This window comes from Ammospiza nelsoni, chromosome 3 (assembly GCF_027579445.1).
Source record: "Ammospiza nelsoni isolate bAmmNel1 chromosome 3, bAmmNel1.pri, whole genome shotgun sequence".
NCBI lineage: Eukaryota > Metazoa > Chordata > Aves > Passeriformes > Passerellidae > Ammospiza > Ammospiza nelsoni.
This window is the reverse complement of record NC_080635.1, coordinates 17365017-17388488: the sequence shown is the minus strand read 5'-3', so window position 1 is coordinate 17388488 and position 23472 is coordinate 17365017. Positions and strand designations below refer to the sequence as shown.

Genomic DNA, 23472 nt, shown 5'->3' with positions numbered 1-23472 from the left:
GGTGTCTGGGTCTATTCTAGAGTACAACTGGAAGTTCCGCCTTAGGCGGTTAAGCCAGGCAGCAGGAGCTTCATCTTTCTCCTGTGTACCCTCAAATGCCAATTGGGTGTTAGTTCCTTTGGGAACTGACTCTTTGATCCCCCGTATTATCAAAGACCTATATTCCCTCATGGCCTCATGGCCTTCCTCCCCTCCTCCTGGTTAGGGTTCCAGCTGGGATCCGTTAGTGGCAATTTCTGTTCACCTGTTGGCACCTGGGGTCCTGGACTGTTATCTTTCTCACAAATTCTTATGCCAGCCGCCCTTATCATCTGGACCTCTTCTGGGGAAAATAATATACTCAGGATGGAATTCATCTCCCCCCAAGTGTAGATATTTGGACCTAGAAATTGATCCACTTGGTTGGCTATGCCCACTGGGTCCTCAACTAAATGCCCCAACTCTTTCTTGAATCCTCTCACCTCAGAAGCAGTTAGGGGAGCATTCACAAAGCCAACACCTCCTGCTACTCCTCCCATAGGAACCTCTCTGAGGGGAAACAGTCTCTCTGCCTTGGAGGTCTTGGATCTGGTGCTACAGTACGGCCCATCTTCAGATGCCAAACTACTTTGAGGGATATCTGGGTTACCCTGAACTTTCTGCCCATCAGCAGGTGTATTTGCTGATAGCTGTTTATCGGGCGAGGAGGCATTTGTATCCCAACTAGGAGGAGGTAAAGGGACAGCAATAGGAGGGGGAGAGGGACCTGAGTAGATATTAAGCGGAGCTGGAGAAGGGGTGGAGAATGCAGCAGGTGGAGTAGGCACTTGTGGTGGTGCAGAAGGAACTGGAGGAGATACTGGGTTCATCATAGTGGAAGCTGAAGAGGTAGAAGGAGGAGTTTGAGCAGGTGGTAATGAGATGGCAGCCGGGGGAGGAACCGGACCTGCCATTTGAGGTGCCTGAAGAAGAGGATTATAAGGTGGAGGGGCAGAAGGAGGCAAATAATCCAGAGGGTCCCATCTTTTACTAGTTCTATCATCCCCTCCTTCATTCCCCTCTTTCTTCCTCTGTACCTTACAAATTCGCACCCCTTCATCCCCAACAGCGTTCTTTAACCAGCAAGCCACATACAATAATTGCTCAGGATCAGTATCTCTTCGAGCTGTCAGATAATTATTTAATTGTTGGCACATCCACTTATCCTTCGTCCCACACCAAGGCCATCCTCCTTGCAACTCTAATTCTGGCCACGCTTCCATACAATAATGGATCATTTTCACTTTATCTAATCCCTCCATGGCCTCTATAGAATCCCATTTTACTAACAGTTCTCCTAAGGGACTACTGGGAGGTATATCTCTCAGTCTCTTGCCAGTCTTTTTACTATTACAACCTCCCATTTTTCAGGTCTCAATAAAAAATCCTGAAGGTGCCTCTACTGACCGGGAATTTCAAAAAGCCTTGTTTGAGGAGCTTCAGCCTCCTCCACTGAACTTCAAATTTCTGCCTAATGCTCAGGACTTTATACTGAAACAACTGCCCAATCTCTTGATTGCCCAACTTCCCAACATCAGGTCTTACATCTATTGGGACTTGAACACACGAAGCCTCGGCTAAGAATCCGGGTCGTGCCTGACTCCCTCAGTCAGGAAAAACAACTGCCTGATTTTTAGTTTGCCTAACCCACCAATTTTTAGGCTTCACCGTATCAGGACTTAAAGCAAACCACAGCCTCCTTCGCTGGGGTTTGTGCCTGACTCCTTTGTCAGGACTTACTTTGCCTGCAGGGCTTGTGAAACACCCGAATCCTTCTCGGGACTGACAAATCTTATTCGAATCCTTCTCGAGACTTACAAAAGTGCCTGACCTCCCTTTGTCAGGACTTTGGGGTGCGTGCCACTCATACACAGTAATTCACTCCTCACGCCCGGAGTGGGGGGGCCCTTTATTCCCCCTTGGGAGAGGACTTCACTCACGCTAATTCCACTCGCTTTCCCCTGTTTCTGGCCTGCCCCTTCACAGGAGTCAGGAAACGTGGTACTGAGGGGTCCCTCTCACTTCGAAGGTCCGGCTGCTGGCCCTCGTCTCACTCACACACACATGCGCACGTCTCCCACTCCCGCCACCAGATTTCTCACCAGTCTGGTGCTCCGGTGCTCCTCTGCATCGCTGTCCTGAGCCGATCCCTGGTCCTGGTAGCCAGCTGTCCTCTGAAGATCCAAGATGGCCAGTCCTGAGTCCTCTTGCGGCGTGGCTATCCCGGACGAGCGCCCCAGCTGAAATAAACAGGGCCAGGAGACTTCTTCTCCTTTTTAATGCCTTTATTAAAAGTGATCAACTCAGGATTGGGCAGCTCGACGGGTCTGCAGCATCCGTCGTCTCTCCCAGGGCGACTCAGAGGAGGAGGATAAGCACAGCTCTGTCCACTAGGGGCAGGGCTGGGGGAATCCGGTCCTCATGGGAGGCTTTAGGGTGTGATGTCCCCGTCAGATGGTGCCCCTCCCACTCAGTCGGCCTGGTCTAACTGCCGGGGTCAACTCCCATGGTCAGGGCGAGAGGGTCCGAAGGTGTTCCGCGTCTCTGCAGGCTCAGCACTCGGCTCCTCACGTCCAGACATCACTCCAGTCTCTCAACTCTTAGGTGGCTCTTTTTTTTTGGGGTTTCTCCGTGGGTATGGAGTCGGGGGTCCCACAAAGCATTCTGGTCTTGGGAGTCACTTTGCATAACCCCCCCCCACCACCCTCTCAGGTGTCTTCACTATTCTGGGAAAGGTACAACTTAGCCTCAGGAATGTCCCCACCCGTTACAGTCTCAGGAGAAGGGCCATTAACTCGCCCCAGCCAGGGCTTTTACTAATACAAAAACAACCATTAACGACAACGACCCGTGATTACAATAACAAAACACGCAGAACTTGGGCAGGGCCAGTGATCTGGCTGCCTCTTTGTAACTTTTTTCTCACAAAAAAATATTAACCAAATTTTTGTTCATAACAGAAGTTTTTCAAAATACTTTGAGAAGTTATGAACAAGGCCTCATTCTTCTTTTACTGAAATTAAAGAGAAAGGAGCTCTGTTATTTTAACAGGTAAGTTTGATTCTACTGATGAGCTTACAATTTGTAATGCTACATAAGATAAAGTTAAACCTGGATAATTTCAGCATATTTTTGAAAGATCCCCCCCAAAATGCTGGTTTAGAATGCAAAGTTCCAGTACTCACAATCTGTATTTTATCTGTTTTACCAAAGGATGAACAATTTCCCCATACATGTCTCTTTAGAATTTTTTTTTTCTTTTAGCCCAGGACTGAAGATAATGTTTTCCTACTAAATTCAGTATTATAGCTCCAGAGTAAATTTCACATAATTGCAGCCTGAAGGATATCTTTTGTGAAAATGAAAAATGAACACACTATTTACCTAACAATACTGTAGCACATGCATTCATGTTATACATCAGCAGTTTGCTTCCCCAGTTGTAGCATTCTAAGATGCACCTTGCACTGCTGAGGCTCTGCTGGGAGGTTATCTGTTATAAAGAGCTTTCAGCTGCTGGGCAGAGAAAATGTCTCACTGCAAGCTAACTGTTAACTACCATAATTTGAGTCTAATTCACTCCTCCCTTCCCTTCCACACAGAGTAGCTTCCTGCTTTTTTGCAGTTTATAATGGTGCTAATTGTACTGGCTTCCCATTAAGTGCTGTCACCCCATGCTGTTATTGGGTTCAACCAGGTGTTCCTAGAGGATGGGCCACGCTTGCAGTCCTGTCTTGAGCATTTTCATTCCAGCTGATTCATAACGTGCAGAATAACATGCTTTAGGGGTTGTTTTCTTTGAGCTGCCTCCTGGCAGAAGTCCAGCTACATGGCACTGCCAGGCTGGGCTGTGCCTCTGGCTCTGGGGTGCTGCTGTCTGAGCCTCCTTCACAGGGCCATGTTGGGACCCAGAAGGCTCTTCAAACTATGTGTTCATGATCTGTCAAAGGTGTAGGTTTGATGTCTGGGTGTCTGTTCATTAACCTGAATGTTAAATGTACCCTGACCACATCAAATGTGTGGGCCTTAATAGGGTGCCACATGTTCCTTGCAGTAAAAATAACTTTAGAGTAGGACAGGTAAAGTATGTTGTTAGTCAGAAGCTGAAAGGCTTTTTCAGAAATATAGCAATACTGACAGAAGGAAGAAGCAGCAGAAGAATTCCTACTCATTCTGATCTCATCCTTATTCAGAAGCTGATCCACAAACTTTAATCTGTGTTATGACTAACCTTGCTTTTGGAGGAAGGGTATTTTGAGGAGCACTTTAGAGATGAAACATGTTATAATGAACCCCTGTAGCATCTTGCTGGCAGACTAAAATCCTCCAAATTAAATGGGTGGGTTAGAAGGTCTTGTCTTGCATGGCCCTGCGCTCTGCACATGCCACTCTACTTTCACCTGACTTCCCCTTGACTGTTAATTTTTCAGCCTTCAAAGTTTCTTTCACTCTCTCTGAAAGTTGTATCTCCAATCAACTACATATGTTTCTGAAAACTAGAGTTTTTGAGGAAATTTACTCAAAGTTCTGATTTTTAAAAGTGGGATGAGATAACCAAATGTTATGAAGATAAAAAGTTTTTGACAGCAACCTAGGTTTTTTGGAGTTTCTTAAATAGTTTGAAATGTCAGTCCTTTGCAATGAGCACACACAGTCTCTCAATACCAAAGCTGGGCAGTAGAAAGCTGTACTGAATGTATCATTGTGCAACAGACTGCAGTTGAAATCTTCAGTACAGGTCCTGCCTGGAGTAGGGGAAATCAGCGGAAATTTTGGCATTGATTTTAATAGAGATGGGCTGTCAAATTTAACATTTCTGCCTTGTGTCCTCTGTGAAAAACACCAATCACCTGTTTTAAATTTTTAAAAGTTTAATAGTAATAAAAATGGTTATAAAAATAGTAATACAAATTAGAGCAATAAGAATTTGGACAATTAAGTTAGGACAATAAAGGACAATAAAAGCAAAGAATTGTGAACGCTCAGATGCTTTCCTCTTGAAAGCATGGTTCGCAAACAAAGGATTAACTCTTAAAAGAAATAGCCTGCTTCATATTCAATATCTCATACATGATTCAAAAATTCTTTTCAAACAAAGGGTGTTTGCTGGTTGTTGTCAACTTCTTCCCTCATCTTGTAAATCAATCATCTTGGTACGTTGAAGTCTGGTCCCCAATAAAGAGGCAATAATTCTTCTCTTGTGGTCTTGATGTCTTGTTGCTGTTATCTCTGTGCGAAGAATTTCTTGAGCTAGTTAGAAAAAGTATTTTACATCACATAGTTTTTATTTTAATATTATGTTATAGCCCAAAACTATATTTAACATGCTACTGTAAAGGATTATTACAGTATAACTTTCTAACATAACACATATAATATTCATTTTTACATTTGCAAAAAGCCAATCATACAATATGCATTTTTCACACCTCTGAGATGCTTTTTGTAGGAGCAGAAAGAACTTGGAAAATTGTAGAAATAAGCTGAGCTCCTGTAGGTACTTGCTTGGCTATTGGCATTTGAATTCATGTCTCTTCCCAGGAAGCAGGATCATGTCTGGAAAGTTAAGCCCTGCAGCAAAGCTGCTCCCCACTAAGGCACTACCAAAATCTAGAGCAACAGTCCCATCCTGTTCTGTCTGAAAGGATGAACTAACCAAGCAGACACTAGTTTGATGGAAACAACTTCAATTTCAGGGCTGGAACTCCCTAATGAGATACAAGGGGCAGCATTCTGCTGCCCTCAGCTGGGGTTTGATTCCTGGCAGCAGTGCAGACAGGGAGCAGTTACCTACTGCTAGGGAAAAAGCCAGAGAAAACCTGCAAAGAGGGGCCAAACTTTGCAGGGAAGCTAGTCAGGAGGTAAAATCCAATAATAGATTGCTGACTTGCTGGCTTGCTTAACATGAAATTAATTTTCATAGACTTTTTGTTTTATAAAAGGATATGAACAGCTCAGTGCTTGCATGCAGGTCAGCTCCTGGTAGGATTGATATGAAGTGGGATAAGAACTATGAGCAGGAGGAACAGTTTCTGACTACACATTCTCCATCATATATGGAACAAAAGTATTCCCTGCCCACATTTATGAGCAGTAGAAATGGGAAAGAGTGAGAAATAGGGCTTCCAGTTAATTTTATCCATTTCCTTTCCCATATCCCCATAATGTTTGTTTCTTTTCCCAAACATCAGATTTTTTATGGCTTTAGAAAGTCAGCAGATACTGCCCAAGCTATGGAGATCACTGAATCCCTTCTATACATCATATACATAAAACATCTCACGCACCTAAATCTTGTAATCTTCTGCACTGTGAACAACTACCCTAAGTTAAACCTGTTGCACAAAAGTTGTAAAATGAATAATTTTTATAAGTGGCAAAGAGAGGTCAGGATGCATTTGCAGAGAAATAAAAGCCATTCATTATGAAGGATGGTCATATTGCTTTTACCTATAAAATTCCATGTTGTAAATGTACTGAGACAGTCATGAGACTTGAAGATCTCTTGATCCTGTTTTGATACACATGAAAGTTATGTATAGCCATTTCTTAGCAGGCACCAAAATACAGAATCAAATATCCATGGATGTCTTCTTAAAAAAAAAAAAAAAGCACATATTTAAATGTCTCAGTAAGGTAGGGAAAAGTTCTGATGATGTGCAATGGATAATAAGCAGAAGTACTTCAATTGCAGAAATAATTTTTTTCAGTACTTCCATCAAAAATAATTTCGTAGTAATCCTAATAACTTCTAATGAAGCTTCAGGGTAAAAGTTCAAAAGTGTGTTTGTGTCAGATTCCAAAAAGTATTAAAGCATCTGAGAATATACCAGGTTTATGATTCTACAGAACTATCAGAACTATAAGCAAATTTATGCAGCCAAGAGTATAAACAGACAACACTATTTGAAAAACCCCAAACCTTTCTTATCATTCATACTACACCTTCATCTCTGGAGAAACAGTATTTTCTGGAGAAATCTTGCTAATTCTCCTTGCTTTAAAAAACAAAACTGAAATCACAACATACTTGAGACTAGCTTTGCAGGGGGGTCATCATCCCAGCTTTACCAACTGAGGGATTTCACAAAGGATCCAGACAGCATCAGAGTAGCATGACTGGTCCCATGGAAAAACAAATGCTCAAAACTGAGCACTATTGTAAATTCTGGTGCATCACTAGAAAGCACCAGATGAGCAGTTCTCAATGTCAAACACCAACTGCCAGCACCAAACACTTTCCAAACTGTAATCCAATATAAGATAGCAAATGAAGTCCTTGAATATGTTACCCAGAGCTTCTACAGAAAGAACCTGATGCCTGAAAAATATATATTGAATCTGAAAGCAAGACTCCTACTGATTGCAAAAGGCTCAGAAAGAATCTTGGTAAAATTTCCATGTGACAAAACTGGGCACCAGGTGGGGTGGGGTGGAGAATGTATGAAGTGAGAGGAGAAATGTGTTGACTTCAGAATGGAAAAATAATAAAGTGTAAAGAAATGTCTCATGGGGCAAATCTTGCACAGGCCAGTGACAGCACATTACTCCATGTACTTAAATCCTCAATTACTGATAGTATGCATTACAAAATTATACTTATCTTCTGAGGGTAGGTGTCACAGACATCTTTCCATGAAATCCTTTCCTTAGGATTTTTTCCTCTAGAGAAGCTGTGAGGCCTCAGGGACAAAATGTAAATAATGCTTATCTGCTGCTGTGGAATGCAACAGGTGGGTCTGTGATTGGGCTCATGTGGATGTTTGGAACTAATGGCCAATCACAGCCCAGCTGGCTCGGACACTTTGTCCAAGCCACAAATCTTTGTTATTCATTCCTTTCTATTCTTAGCTTAGCTAGCTTTCTGAGATGAAACCTTTTCTTCTATTCTTTTAGTATAATTTTAATGTAATATATATAATAAAATAATAAATCAAGACTTCTGAAATATGGAGTCAAATCCTCATCTCTTCCCTCATCCTAAGACCCCTGTGACCACCGTCACAGGTAGGAGCACAGAATTTTTAATTTTTTTATGCTCACAATCTAAAGCCATGACAATTAACCTTTTAAGTGTATGCTGCCAAAAAAAATCTTTTGTGACTTTTACATTTTTTGGTAGTTAGGAGCAAATTTAATCCCCTTCAGTGTCTTTTTGGACATGTAATCCTTGAGAACTAGAGAGAAATTATCACAATCAGTAATCTGGCAGGTGATGATGGCAAGCACCCACCCAAAGCTGCTGGGTGTCTCAGAGCTGTGCCTGCAATCATTCTGCTCCTTTATAATGAAATTGATATGGCAGGACATGGAGACAAATGGAATAGATGCCAGGAGATGGCCAGGATTGGCATTATATGTTCCCACTGGAAGATCATGTGACATTGATTACACATATACACCTTGCCAGGCATCAAAGAAAGCTGCAGGGAAAGATGATATATTTTTTTACCTGGTGTGTGAAGTGTGCTAAAAAGAGGCCCCAGGTACCAGGAGGAGAATTGCCTGATGCATCCATTCTTTCCTGTGCTTGTCTTCTTGTGCAAGCATGTATTTTATGTTGGTGACAGCCACTAAGTGACTGGCTGCCTGTGTGCAGGAAAATACGACTCCATTTAGGAAATGTAGAATCTGCCTGAAAAGAGAAGAAAAGCAAAACATTGGAAAGATTTAGAAGTCAAAGAAACTAAATGCCAAGGCAATCATCTTCTGAGAAATAAATCAAGGTATCATTTTCATACACTGTCAAATTATGACAGATAAACAGACCATCTAAAGAGAAAATCCTTTTAATTAATTTAAAAAAAAATTGCCTTCTGGGAGGGCCAGCCAGCTGATATTATGTATTTCTAAGGCATTTGTCACTAATGCTTTACTTTGAAGCTTTCACTTCAGTGTTGTCAACAAAATTACTCTCCCCATTCAGTACATGTAACCAATTTCTTATAGATCCATCCTGCTCAGACAAAACTGACTGTCATGGCTCAATGTCTGCCCCTTCAAAAGGCGTTCCACTGGAAAACTGTAACACTTCAGACAATCTGCATACAGTTTGTTTGTCATGAGGCACACTGTTAGTTTTTGAAGAGCTAACATGAATGAGCCTTTCCTATTTTAATAAGCAGGTGCAAAAAGAAAGAACTAAAATGTCCCATTTTTTGGGACACATTAAACTGGGTGTTTCAGAGGATGCATGAAGCAGTCATAAGGCTTGAAAAACAGCTATGGGAATTAATTTCCAAGGCAGTTGAAAAAGGAACTTAATATATCTGGTATTGGGTGTTGGAAGTCATATGACTTTTTTTCTCATCATTATCCCAATACTTCCTAGAGCTCTGTACTAGCCTTTTCTATACTCCGAGAAACTCCTGTGAAAATGACTGTCATCATATTCTGTGCAACAGGTCCTGACAGAGACAGGACACAGACACAGACAGAGATATGAAGCATTTTGGTAATGTATGTGTTGAATAACAATAAAGACTGATGTTTCTTTAATACCTGGGAATCTCAAAGACAGAGGATAATGTAATACTCTTGCTTTCTCTTTCACTTTCTCTGTGAATTGGTCTTATTTTAGTAAACACAGGACCAATTTTCATCCACTTCAAATCCCTGTTCTGTTGTTTGTAGAAGGCAGTAGCTGTCAGCAGTAGCATTTTCACATCTGCTCTTGGCTAAACATCGTAAATTATGCTAAAATGGCTTCTGTAAAGATGCACAGCATGGGAAGATTGAATTTGCTGTTTTAAAAAGACAGTGGAAAAATATCAGATTTCAGTTGAAACACCAGATAATGAGAAATGCGTAGGAGTCATTTTCTGTTCTCTTGTTTTTATAGGAGGTAGAGAGAAGTACAGAGTGGAAATCAGGAGAAGCCATTAGGACAGGCTCTGTCAGTGCCTTTTAAGTCAAAATGCTTATTGACTTCAACAAAATATTAATCATGTTAAAGGGATTTGTCTGCTAAATGAACAGGACTAATGTCAGGGTCAAGTTGTGTTGTTTCAGATTTAAGTGCACAGCTGCATTGGCTGATCCATGATCAAAATCTGTGGCAAATGGTATCAAAGACAGACCTGAAGGCTCAGGATCTTGCCATGCTAGTGGTGCAGTTAAGCTCTCTTATCTATATCCAGGGCTCTTTTTTGCTAATTGCTTGGCAATATCTGCTGGCAGATGTTATTTCTAAGGCAGAACATTTTCAGCTTTTGCAGCCATCCAAGGAGAGAGAGAAAGGAAATCCAAGTTATAAATGATCAAATTGAGAGCCAAATTTATAAGAAAATTTAGCGATGATTTATTAGATTGTCAGCAAAACAGAATTTCAATTGGCAAAAAAACCCCGGGATCAATGCTTAGTGAACACACGGACCTGACCCCCGAATGTCAGAGTTCACGCATGCCATTTTGCACAGCAAGTTTTTATACAGTTTATTCTGCCTGAGGCAGAGATGACCGAATGTTCCTTTGCATCCCTTCACATGCAGAACCGGGGCTATACATGTGCAGAGTTAGACAAAAGTCCAGTCCAGGTGTCTAGATGTTGTCAGAGCACTCCGGAGAAGTTGGCATTCACATGGAACAGGGTGGTGCTGGTGATCACTGGTAGTAGTATGTTGCGGTGTGTTGTAATAACCTGTCTTAAACTTCCGGGTCCCTTCCCCAGGTGTGCCAATACCCCTCTTCCCCTTCCCCCCTCACCCCCTGCTGGGCTGTCAATCAGTTTTAACATTCCAGCAAGGCGTTGTGTGGTTCGTCACTTTCAAAGGATGCCCCTCAGGCCTGGGGGTCATTGGCCTGTTTAGGTGTCCCTCATCTCTTGAGACCCTGCCCCTCCCACCTGGTTGGTGGCTCACCTGTCCCTCCCCTCCCCCTGTCCCGGAGCTTAAAATGTGAATCAGACCATGTGCTCGGGATTCTGTTGGAGCTGTAACCAAGATTCAGACCTCTGTGACCATGGAATAAAGCTTTGGATATCAACCCTCCAGCAGAATCCGTCTCCTTTCTCTTCACCATCGCCTGAAGCTTCCTCCCCTGAGGTAAACGGAGTTCCTAACAAGCCTGGACTTGTTCAGCTGCCCAGCTGCAACCTTCAGCAAGCTAAAGGTATCTCTGAGGTGATACGCCACAGTTGCCACCTTTGGCCCAGCAGCAAGGGTCAGACTGGCCCTTGGCACAATCTACTTGGTAATATTGGGATTCATATTCCAATAGTAGTAGAGGCAATCTTCGAGGTGTGAAATCACTCTTGAGTGGTCCTGGCATTCCAGGGGAGTCAGTGATCATCACTCAGGAAGGTTCCATTCTTACGTTAAAGCACTTGATACTGTCGTCTGGGAACGGGATGAAAAAGAATAAGACTCTGGTCCCAGCTGGGGTAGTCAAAAGACATAGCTTAGATCTTATAATATTTTATACATTAATAGCATGAATTATCTTTACCATATGCTACAAAGTGAAATTCAAATTTTCACAATGAGGAAGGAAATAAAGTTGCAATTTCTTATTTCCAGGTGAGTTACCTATCATAAATTGTGAGGCTGCAGGCTGAATGCAATTAGAACTGGTCAGCCCTTCCATTGGTCCTTTTGGAGAACAAACCCTGAGGTGAGAGCAGCTGCATCATCCAGTGAGGCAGATCAGATTTATAAAGCCATGCAGTGTAAAACAAACACACTCATCCTAAAGCAGAAGGTTGAATGTGGCCACTAGCTTCCCATGGGACACATTCTCTGGGTTTCACAGACCAAATTAAGCCACCTATTAAGCCATCAGTCTGTTTTGAGCTGTAATGAACATGCTTCATATTTTGTTCTGTGCCTGTCCTCAGCTGCTGTCAACAGAAAAAGCATTTTAGATCTTCTTGAGAGAGGTGATGTGTGAGTGCTTTGACTATGACAGCAAATTAGGTTAAAAAAGGGTTCCCTGAGCAATTGTTTCCTATTCTGTCTACCACAAAGCCCAAGAGTTGACAGAAAACAATGAAAACAGGTATCTTGTGAGACTTCTCTCATCCTCCAGTAAAGTCTCGTCTGAATCACAGTTTGGCTGTATCATGTTACCAATTAAAAGTGTTGAAAATGTTAAAAGTGTTGAAAATGTTAAAAGAAGTATTAGTAATTGTTGAAGGCTTGGACATTTTTCCAGATAATTTGAATTAATGTAGTCAGACTTCCCTAAAAAAGGAAATGTGGCCTCTCTCCTACCTTGGAGAATGTCATTAACTGTTCTTTTAATTTGGGAGCAATGGATCTTACATGTTTTGTGGCTGGGTATTCAGTTCTGGTTTATTTGTTTTCATACAATATAGGTGAAAGGAGTAAAGAATGCCCTTGCCAGAGCTTCAATGTGTAACACTTATGGCCATTCCTGAGAAAGTAATTACAATCTTGAACTTTTAAAATGGCTTTACGTCTTCTTCAGTACATATGTACACATAGTTTTAAACTTGGGCTTCAGGAGAAATATACTCAGATGCATGTCTTCCCTTCAAGCTCTTGATATTGTTAGATGTAGAAACTTTTCCCTAGAAGTAAGATTGCATGTCAGCATGATGCTGAGCTTAAAATGACCAAGTCATACTTCTTAGAATTGCTTTCGTGAGGTTAGGTCAGGGGATAGAGATACAGAGGTGAAACCTGGCGTGAGAGGGACATGGGGACTGCATGGCTTAGTGAAAGATTGTGCCAGTGAGGCTGGGAGATTTAGAGGCTATGGATGACTTCCTTTCATCATTTTACCCTCATATTCTGCCCCTGAAACTCTATTTCATGAAAAGACAAACATTTCTCCAAAATACATCCTTCTGCAAGGATGTCCCTTTTGATGGACACAGGCTTTTTTTATGTAAGCGACATGATTAATGGCTCTCTTGTCAGCCATTCAGGGAAGACAGGAGTAATCTCTGGGCCATTTGCAGGGGATTTAAAAAGGCTCTAGGGAGTTCAGGCGATCTGGAGCAGTGAACAGGGCATAGCAAGCAGTGAGTGTGCGGCACTGCAGCTTGCAAAGGCAGTATGAGCAGGAAAGGGAACAGCCACCTTTGTGGTGGTGGGTTGTGTGTTGAGTGGCTGTGGTCTTTTGGCTGGCTGTGGGATGTTGTGTGGTTTTTTTTTTTGTTTTGTTTTGTTTTTCCCACAGTAATGGTTTACAAACAATCAAAAACCATTGCTGCTGCTGCCAGCAAGAGTGTGCTAAGCTAAACAAAATCCCCTAAGAAGCTGTGCAGGCCCCTGGCTGCAGACAGTGTGTAAGCCTGGTGTTAGTTCCAGAGGACAGTGCATGAGACATCTGCATGCAGTGTGAGTGTTCAGCTCTGTCTGGTAGCAGAGCTTAAGGAAGAAATGGATAGTCTAAGGAGTATTAGGGAGAGCCAAAGAGAAATAAACCCGGGGAGTTACACCCGTCCAACCCTGAGAGAAACTCAGCACTAATCACAGGCACTCTGCCCCTCTTGCCATCAGGCAGCAGGAGAAGACCAGTAGATGGGGGGGATGGAACTAGTCCTTGCTTAGGAGGTAATTAAATTCCCTCCAAACCCCCATCACCTTTTCATGTGCCCTTACAGAATAGATATGAGACTCTTGTTCCAGAAAGTCAGGCAGGTGACACTAAAAAATAAAATCTGTCTGGAGGTCCCCCATTTGCACTTTGTCTGTCAGAAGGATCACAACTTCAAGTACTAAGAAGAAAAGAAGGGTAGTTGTAGTAAGTGACTCCCTATTGAGGGGAACAGAGGGCCCTGTATATGGACCAGAACTATCCCACAGGGAAGTCTGCTGCCTCCCTGGGGCAGGGATATCATCAGGAGACACCCTGAACTAATTCAGCCCTCTGATTATTACCAGTTGCTGGTTGTCCAGGTTGGCAGTGATGAGGCTGACAAGAAGGATACCAGGGTAACTAAAAGGATTTCAAGGGTCTGGGTTGATTGGTTGATGGGATAGGAGGACAGGTGGTGTTCTGTTCAGTCCCTTCAGTAGCAAGAATGAATGATGAAAGGAACAGGAAAACTGCCTTTATCAATGAATAGCTTAAGGGTTGGTGCCATCAGTGGAATTTTGGATTTTTTGATCATGGAGCTACTTTTACAGCATCAGGCCTGCTTGAGTAAGATAGGGTCCATCTATCTAACAAGGGCAAAATAATTCTATCCCATGAGTTGGCAGGGCTGATTAAGAGGCCTTTAAACCAGGTTTGAAGGGGGAAGGAGATAAAACCAGGCTCTCCAGTGAGGACCCTCAGGGTGATAAACCAGAGCTGGGTGAAATCAGCAGTCCTGCTGAAGTTCATGTACAGTAATGAATGGGTAACAAACAGGAGGAGCTGGAAGCCATGGTACAGCAGGAAAGCCCTGGCGTTGTCACCATCATAGAAACATAGTGGGAGGACTTGCACAACTGAGTACTGCAATGGATGGCTACCAGCTCTTCAGAAGAGACAGGTGAGGGAGGAGAGGTGGCGGGGTGGCTCTGTGTATTAGGGAGGCTCTAGAACTTGAGATTAATGACCATGAGGGCGAATGCCCATGAGTAGGAATCACAGAGAAGACCAACAAGGCAAATATCCTGGTGGGAGTCTCTTACAGACCACGCAACCAGGATAAAGAGGTGGATTAATTATTCCGTAAGCAGCTGGAGGATGTTTCAAGATCTTCAGCTCTTGTTCTTGTAGGAGACTTTAACTTGCCAGATATCTGCTGGGAACTCAATCCTCAGAGAAGAGGCAATCTAGGAGGTTCTTAGAGTATGTAGAAGATCTTGTTCTAGCTGGTTAGTTAGCCCACCAGGAATGCGGCTCTGCTAGACTTGCTGCTTACAGACAAAGAAGGGCTGGTGGGAGATGTGGAGCTCAGAGACTGTCTGGGGAACTGTGACCATGAAATGTGAGTGAAACAGTTCTCAATATTCTGTGAAACAAGGAGGGGCACCAAAAAAAGTTCCAGACTGGACTTCTGGTGGGCAGACTTCAGCCTATACAAGAGATTGATTGAGGAGTATCTTGGGAAGAGACCCTTAAAAATAAAGGGGTCCAGGAAGGATGGACATACTTAAAGAAAGAAAGAAGTTTTAAAGGCCTCAGAGCAGCCTGTTCCTATGTGCTGAAAGAGGAGCTGACAGGGAAGATGACTGGCCTGTATGAGCAGGGAGGTTTTGAAAGAACTACGGGAAAAAAAAGAGGGTGTATCTGTGGTAGATTGTTTTTCTGCTGTAATTTTAAGGTGCTCCTTATTGTGAGTTTATAGTGGTTTGTTCCATGTACCCCGTTCAGTTTCCTCAATGGTTTTGCCCTGAAGTTGTTTATACTATTTTCCCACCTAATCTTCTGTCAGTCCCCATGTCAATCTCCCTTGCACCTCCCTGATTTCCAGACTCTTTTCTACCAATCCTGGAAGTACTGCCCTCTTCCCTTGTTCATCAAATGTAACCCCACCCATTTCTCTAGAACCTTCCTTGTCTATCACCCTTCCCTTGAAGTTCCATTGGTATGCCAAGCCTGATTCCCTCCCATGTTATCTCCTATTGGTTACCTAGAATTTGATCCTGCCTATGTTCCTCCCCTGCTGTCCTACTATTGGTTATCCTCCCCTAGTACCCTCCCCTGTTCTTAAGTTGCTGTTACCCTGTTGGAGCTTGGTCACCTGTTATTTGTGTGTGGACTCTGTGGGAGATCAAAGCCTCTTGAGAGCTTATACAAGTGGTCCCTCTCGTCCCGTTTTCTGGCTTCCTCGACTCGGGATTCCTATCAGCAGCCGCACAGAGCAGCTTTGCTGCCTCTGGGAGTTGGGCAGCCCTGCTCTACTGCCACCCAGACCGACCCGAGGGGCGGAGAGGGGGCAGCCACTCTTTGCACGGGCCAGGATGTGGGAGCTAGCTGGAGAATCACCAAGAGACTGCCTGTGTCATGTATCACTTTTGGAAAGAGGGGCAGGCATCTCAGGAAATGTTTAAGGATGTTGCTAGGTCCCGTAGGAAGAAAATTAGAGAGGCGAAAGCCCAATTAGAACTTAATCTAGCCACATTTGTAAAAAATACTAAAATCTGGTTTTATAAATACATTAATGGCAAAAGGAGAGTCAAGGAAACTGTCTATTCTTTATTGGACATGGGGGGGAAATACATTTACGAAAGGCGAGGAAAAGACTGAGGTACTTAAGACCTTCTTTGTCTCAGTTTTCAACAATAAGATAGGTTGTCCTGAGGACAACTGACCTCCTGAGCTGGTCGATGGAGTCAGGGATCAGAACAGTTCCCTTTAATCCAGAAAGAAGCAGTTAGTGATTTGCTGGCTACTTAGATGCTCACAGGTGTATGGGACCAGAGGGGATCCATCCTAGGGTGATAGGAGAGCTGCCGAAAAACTTGCCAAGCCACATGTCGTGATTTACCATCAGTCCTGGCTCACCAGAGAGATTCCCAATGACTGGAGAGGCCAATGGGAGCCCACTCCAAAGAAGGGCCAAAAGAAGGATCCAGGAAACTCCAGGCCTGTCAGCCTGACCTAGTGCCCAGCAAGGTTATGGAATAGATCATATTGAGTGTGGTTATGTGGCATTTAAAGGACAGATAAGGGATCAGACCCAGCCAGCATGGATTTGGGAGGGGCAGGTCCTGCCTGACCAGCCTGATCTCCTTTTGTGATCAGGTGACCCTCCTGGTGGATGAGGGGAAACTGTGGATGTTGTCTGCCTGAACTTTAGCAAAGTCTTTGACACCATCTCCCATGGCACAGTCCTGGAAAAGGCGGCAGCCCACAGCTTGGACAGATGCAAACTCTGGTTTAAGAACTGGCTGGACAGCTGGGCCAGAGAGTGGTAGTGAATGGTGTTGCATTCGGTTGGTGGCCAATCATCAGTGGTGTCTCCCAGAAATCTGTGTTGAGCTCAATCCTGTTTAATATCTTCATTGGTAATCTGGGTGAGGGGATTGAGTCTACCAGATGACACCAAGTTGGGGGCCAGTGTCAGTCTACTGGAGGCTAGGAGGGCTCTGCAGAGGAACCTGGACAGACTGGATAGATGGGCCAAATCCAATGATATGATGTTTAACAAGTGTCAGGTTCTGCACTTTGGCCACCACAGCTCCCTGCAGTGCTACGGGCTGGGGAGAGAGTGACTAGACAGTGGCCAGGCAGAAAGGGACCTGGGAAAGTGTCCTGCTTTAAAAGACAGGTGTCTGCCAAGGAAGGCAAGAACCTCCTGGAAGGCAAAATATGATTCCCATCCTTCCAAATTATTATAACTTTTAAATCACAGGGCTTTCAGGCAAAGGTATGGAAAAAGAAAACCAGTTTTCTACTAGAATATATATAACGAGACAGACAAACAAACAAACAACAACAGCAGCAACACCAAACAAAACCACAAACCCTGTCGGAGCCTCTCTCGGCTGTCGGGCACTTTCCCCTTTGGTGCAGTTCCGGCCACAGCCGGCAGGGGCGCTGGTGGCTCCCGGCTGGGCCGGGTGGGTGTGATGATTCTCCCACTCCTGCAGGGGGAGCTGCGGCGCAAGCTCGGCCTACTCTCCCTCACGTGGCAATGGAGACTCAGGTGGCAGAGAAAAGGGCAGGTGGCTTCCTTTGCAAAACCCACAGGGAACAGCCGGTCTCAGCGCTGCTCTGTGTGGCAAGCTGGACTGTAGCAGTAACTTCTGAGCACAGACCTGGAACAGCAGAGCTGAGGAGACCAAACAAAGTGTAGCAATAACCCTAAAGAGGTGGCAAGAACGGCATGGGGCCAGGTGGACCCGGGGTGCCAAGCTTAAGTGTAGAAAAAACCCCTGGAGCAATGTCAGAAAGAGTGAGGGCTGGGTGGTCCCGGGAAGAGAGAAAAGGTGAAGGGGGGGGGTTTTGGGTTTCTCCTGGCTCTCACATGTCCCATGTGATGTCCTGGTGACAGCAGCAGCATCCAGGCTCTGGCAAGCTGAGGGGAGGTGGGAAGCATCCAGGCTCTGGCAAGCTTCCTCCAGAGGGAAGGAGGAGGTGGGGTATTGGGTTTCCCCTGAGGCACCCAAGCAGATGGTGAGGGTCTCTCCCAGTGAGTTTGGGTGTTGAAAAGTCCCAGTTCAGTGGCCACTCTTGACCCACAACAAGGAGAAGCACTGAAGGAAGAAACTGCAGTAGCAGTGAATCTTCTCTGCAGCAGCAGTCCAACACCAAAACCACAACCATCTGTCCTCTGAGATGGACAAGGACTCCCTCTCCCCAGCTAAGAGACTGCAGAAACTACACTACCTCCCCACTACTCCCCAGGACCAAGAGGACACACCCTTAAGCTCCTCCAAGGGAAATTTAAGCTGGATATTTGGAAGTTCTTCACAGAAGGAGTGACTAGACACTGGAATGGGCTGTCCAGGGAGCTGGTAAATTCACCATGTCTTGAGGTGTTTAAGAAAAAACTGGATGTGGCACTCAATGCCAGGGTAGAGTTGAATGGGTGGTGTTAGGTGATAGGTTGGACTCAATGATTTCAGAGATCTCTTCCAACCTAGTCAATTCTCTAATTCTCTGAATATAGGAGTTGAAAGCTCTTTCTTTGCCCTTTCCCACAGTAAAAATGCATCAGTACATCACTACAGTGACCTGGACAGGTAACATCTCAGGGCAATATACCTATGTAAGCTCTAATCAGACTTAGTCTTGCCCCTTGAGCTGAGATTGCAGACAAAGTGGTATTTTCCTCATTGGGAATACCTGTTCAAGGAGGTAAGGCAAGACCGCCCTCAAGTCCTGCAAACCGCACAAAAAGAATCATGGATTCCTTGGTCCAAAAAGCTCTTCCATTACTGTGAAATACCTGAATTCCCACTGCTCTTTCTAAAAAATTGTTGAAATGCAATACTGTCACCTTACAGGTGCATTGCTCCCCTCAAAGCTGAGGCAAGGGAAAAGGTAAGAGCTAACTCTTTGCTTTCACAGCAGCCAGGGGTCATTTACAGGTGATTTCCTGCCTCTTGGCTGGAGAACTGTAACTTCCTAAATTTTAAGAAGTGAGCATACCTTGCATGAGAAGTCCTTAAATTTATGGGTAGGTGTAATATCTTTCTTTGGGTGGTTAACTGAGGCACAATCTTAAGAGTTCTTTCCTGTCTCCTCTGTTGCAGGGTGTGGCATGACATCCATCACCCACTCCCCCACCACAGATAGTTGATGCATAAACAGATAACCTAAGGGCTGAAAGGTTCAGCAAGCACCAAAAGTGCTCAGGCCTTAGCTAAGAATCAACATCTTAGTCTGGAGAGCAGATGTGGGAAGAGATAAAAGAAATATTCTTGACTAAGAGACGCTGTTTTACAAACCATAAAAGACACATGAGTTATTGCAGAGGTAGAAGCCTTCTACACACACACCCTGAAAGTGCAGGAGACCTTTCCCTGGAGCCTGGATGCAGATTCCGTGGTTACTTCTCTGGGGATTGAAGGAAAGGATTTTGATATGTGCCCCACCAACAACTGGATGGCAAGATACATTGAATCCTAAGTTACAGTATTTCTTCACTAGGTGTAACATTAATAGGTATCTTTAACCTCACGCTGTGTGTATCTACTAGTAGTCTCTTCTCTTTTTGTCTTTATTCCTTTGTAGTATTACTTTAAGTCTTATGTCAGTTAGTTTTATGTCTATTAAAAAATAATTCATTCTATAATAGACTGAATCAGCCATTATTAAAAAACTTGTGAATGAGAGTGGGCTTTGGGGTGCTGGCTGCCTCAATAAAGCTACTGCCTGCTGCCAGAGGCTTGGGCTAAAGGAGAGACTTCTCTAAACCCCCAACCATTACCCATAACACAGGGTAGACATAGGTATATGTTCACATTTGCTCAGGTTGTAAGAAGGGAGTTACTTGGCACAGTGAACTCCCACAGCACCCACCAAAGTAAAAAATAAACTGTTTTCTGCCAGGCCAGCATTTACATAATGATGAGCTCCAATTACCCTCAGCTCACCTCAAGACCTCCAGTCTTGTAGTGTTTGTGATCATTCTGAATAGCAGAATATCATGTATATTACATTTTGGCATCTTCAGACAGCAGACATCTGCAGTTTGGCATGATGATATGTGGCTGTTGATGACTGAAAAAGACAAAGTTAGGTATATTTGGACAGACTGTTCCAAAGCTGCTCCTGAACCAGACTGCAAGAGATACACATCACCTGCAGCTCTCACTGACCTTCTCCTTGCTAATGTAACCATGCTTCTATAACCATGGTTCTGTGCTTCTGTGTTACTCATAGTTTCACTGAAAACCTTTATGGTGTCTGGTTATTTCCAGTCTACTGAAATCTGCTACTGGTAACATCTGAGTAAGAGTGCTCGCTCTGTAGTGCTCTCTGCCCTCTTCATTAGCAGTTTTTCAAAAATGAGGCAGAAATAAATGGCCTTTGAGTAATACATTATGGGCCACTTCAGTGCGCTCCCAATATCAGCAGTGTTCCAGAGCATCACCTATTGAATGTGCCTGATTTCTTTCAGCTAATTCATATGCTACTCTAAATTTGACTTAATGAGTACAGAACATTATGCAGATCAAGAACATTCAGGGCCTTCAGGTGGTGTAAAGCAGCTGCAAAATCCTGAAGGGTCAAAATGTACCCATGAACTGCTGTTTTCTGGGAAAGATACCCCGTCTCTCTAACATTACTCCCTTAGTAAGGTTCAACCTAGGCCAACTTCTGCCATCATGACATATGGCAGGATTTTAACATTCCAAGGACGTGGTACCTGGTGTCTCGTCTGTGACTCTTCAGGCAACCTGTGTGCTACAGCAGCTTTTGGAATTTGCCTGCCCTTTCCTATCAGGGCAGCTGGCACTCACCAGCAGGTGCATTTGCCATGTGTTTCCCTGATGAAAAAGAGACTGCAATATTTTCTGCATGATTCTCTCCTTATTTATTTATTTTGCACAGATGTCTCCTGCCATCTGATCAAAGGGACTGAAATCCTTATCTTAAAGGTACTTGCTGGCTAAGTTCTGTACTACTCGGGCGCTCATTTCTCATTTTCCTCTTGGATCTTAAATGTTTCTCCCTGCATTCTTTCTGTTTCACTACTCCACCTTCCTTCTGCAAATGTCAGTCAGCCTTTACTCTTACGTGTCTGTCCTCCCAAATTAATGACCTTTGATTTGTAGAGAAGAACTGTAAGTTTTATCTGGGAGTTATGTGGAAAGAGTTGCTTTTGGAAACCTCTCACATTCACTTGTTTCCCCAGGCTTTTTATTTTTGTCAATCAGCATAAATTCAAACAGTCAGGGTGCAAGTGGAGTCAACCACTACTGGGAATTTATCAGAGGCACTGCAAAAGATTTTGGTCATTACAAACTGCTTTAAAGGGTTTTTTTTCAGCCTTAGAAGTTTTAGCAAAAGAGCAGAACACATTTCTAGACATATATAGCAAAACCAGAATACATTTTGAATGTGTTTGATTTTTATATAGTGATTTCCAACACTTACAAAAAGATTTATCATGGAAAGATCAATTTTCTCTGGTTCTGTAAACAGTTATCAACATGTTCGTAAAACATCAGATAGAAAACTCCTGACACCGTCTCATTCTTCCAGTGAAAAATTAAAGCATTAGAAGGTACAGTAGTATCTTGAAGAATGTGGATCTTGATCCTATGACTTAATTGCCATGTCACACTTTTCTGCTCTTAACTGCTTATGCTTAGTCTGTGTGCTGAATAACCCTCGATGTAGCTGGAGCCAATAGACAATGCCCAATCAATCAATCAATCATTTGACAGTTGACAGTCAACAACAGTTAACAGAACAGTTAACCATCAAGAGAAGAAAGGTCTTTTAGAGACTGAAAGTTATTTCTCACTTCATGAAAATAATGAACCTTATGGACTACCCCAGAAATGGCACAGAGACAGGAGAAAGAATAAAAATACTACACCCAGAATAATCTTTAAGCAGTGTGAAACCAGCAATGAATGAAGCTAAGCACTACCTCTGATTTAAACTTTGCACAGGATGTAGTTTGGGGTATATATTTCAATTGTTGCTTTTGATAAATATGTATTTTTTGAAAATACAACTGGCTTATCTGAACAGAGTCAGAACATGACAGCTGATGCTTCTTAAGTAATTTCGGCCCTGCTGCTTGGTCTACACAGCTCTTGTGGATTCAAAGTGAGCAGCTCACATAAATCTGCCAGGGGCCTCTGCCAGTGAGCTGCAAGAGTTTGAACATGTGAACAAAATCACTCTCCTAAGTAAGTAATAGGTCTTGAGCCATTACAAACAAATAATTACACTCAGGATCCTTGCCTTTCTCTTTTCAGCACATGGTGCCAATTGGTTGTTCTGTGTGAAAGATTTAGGATTGGCTCTGTAATGACATTGAAAGTAAACATTAACAATTAATGTAATGCATTATCACAGTATTTTTAAATGGGTGCAAATTGATTTTTGAAGAGTATCCAAACCAATCTGTTTTAGAGTAACTGCTAACAGTAACTTACCTCTTTGTGGTGCTTAGCATTTACTGAAATAAGAATGCACTATTCTAAAATTTATGAGAATTTATATAGATGTTCTAATGAACTTATCAGAAAGTGCAAAAGTCTTCAGTGAGCTGCTTAGGATGGGCTTCTGACAGCATAACTGGTATTCAAGAGACAAATTGTATTCCAAGATAGTTATTAAAGTCCAGCAAGGCCATTTGGTGGGCCTAAACAATGATGTGTAATTCAGTATGAATAGACATACAAAAATCTGATATTATGAAGTGTTTCTCAGCTACCAGGAGCCTTGCTGTTCCTGTATTGAATAAAAAGCACTCAGAAGTTATGTCTACTATTTACAACTTCAAAATCAATTAGTGCATTATTATGGTTAATGTGAGAGTTACAGGAAAGCTGTGATAAGAAAAAACAAATGGAAGAAGGAAATACACAATTATTGAAAGTCCCAGTCTTGGTAATGGCTATTTCTTATTAAATATAAATGGATGAGAAATGTCTGTCTCTAATACTCTTGTCAGATCACCACAGGGTAACAAAATTATAAATCATCTCCCACAGGCAAACAGTTTTTTGTGTAGGAAAGAAGCCAGATGTTCAACTGACTTATTTGGATTCTGCTGAAGGAGAGGCATCTAAGTGAGTTTGAGAGACAAGAGAAATGAACCTGAACCCCGGTAACAGTTTACAGGAACTGTAATGCAAATGAATGAAAGAATGCAAAAAGCCAGATCAGAAAATCATAATTTTATCATCCTGCTAAGAAGGTGAATGCTCTCCCTCTATTAAGTCATCAATATAATGGATTATATTGTAGGTTAACCTAATGGATTATACTGTTTGGAACTCAACATTTTGGTAGATTTGGATTTGAAAACACATAAATGGACTTTTTGTTCCTGATAGTCAATGAGTTATCTATAGGGTGCAGAAGTTTGCCATGTGGAGTTGGAACTTACTTAAAACATGTATCGGTCAGCAGGGA

General features: G+C 43.1%; 1 protein-coding gene across 1 annotated transcript in view; it reads right to left on the bottom strand.

The window, feature by feature from the left end:
* The window catches only part of LOC132070507 (serine/threonine-protein phosphatase 4 regulatory subunit 3B-like), a 144247-nt gene that overhangs the window by 98766 nt on the left and 22009 nt on the right, over positions 1–23472 (bottom strand). Inside the window, 2 exon segments of the mRNA XM_059467288.1 lie at positions 629–702; positions 2077–2258. Coding sequence (XP_059323271.1) covers positions 629–702; positions 2077–2258 — 256 coding nt within the window.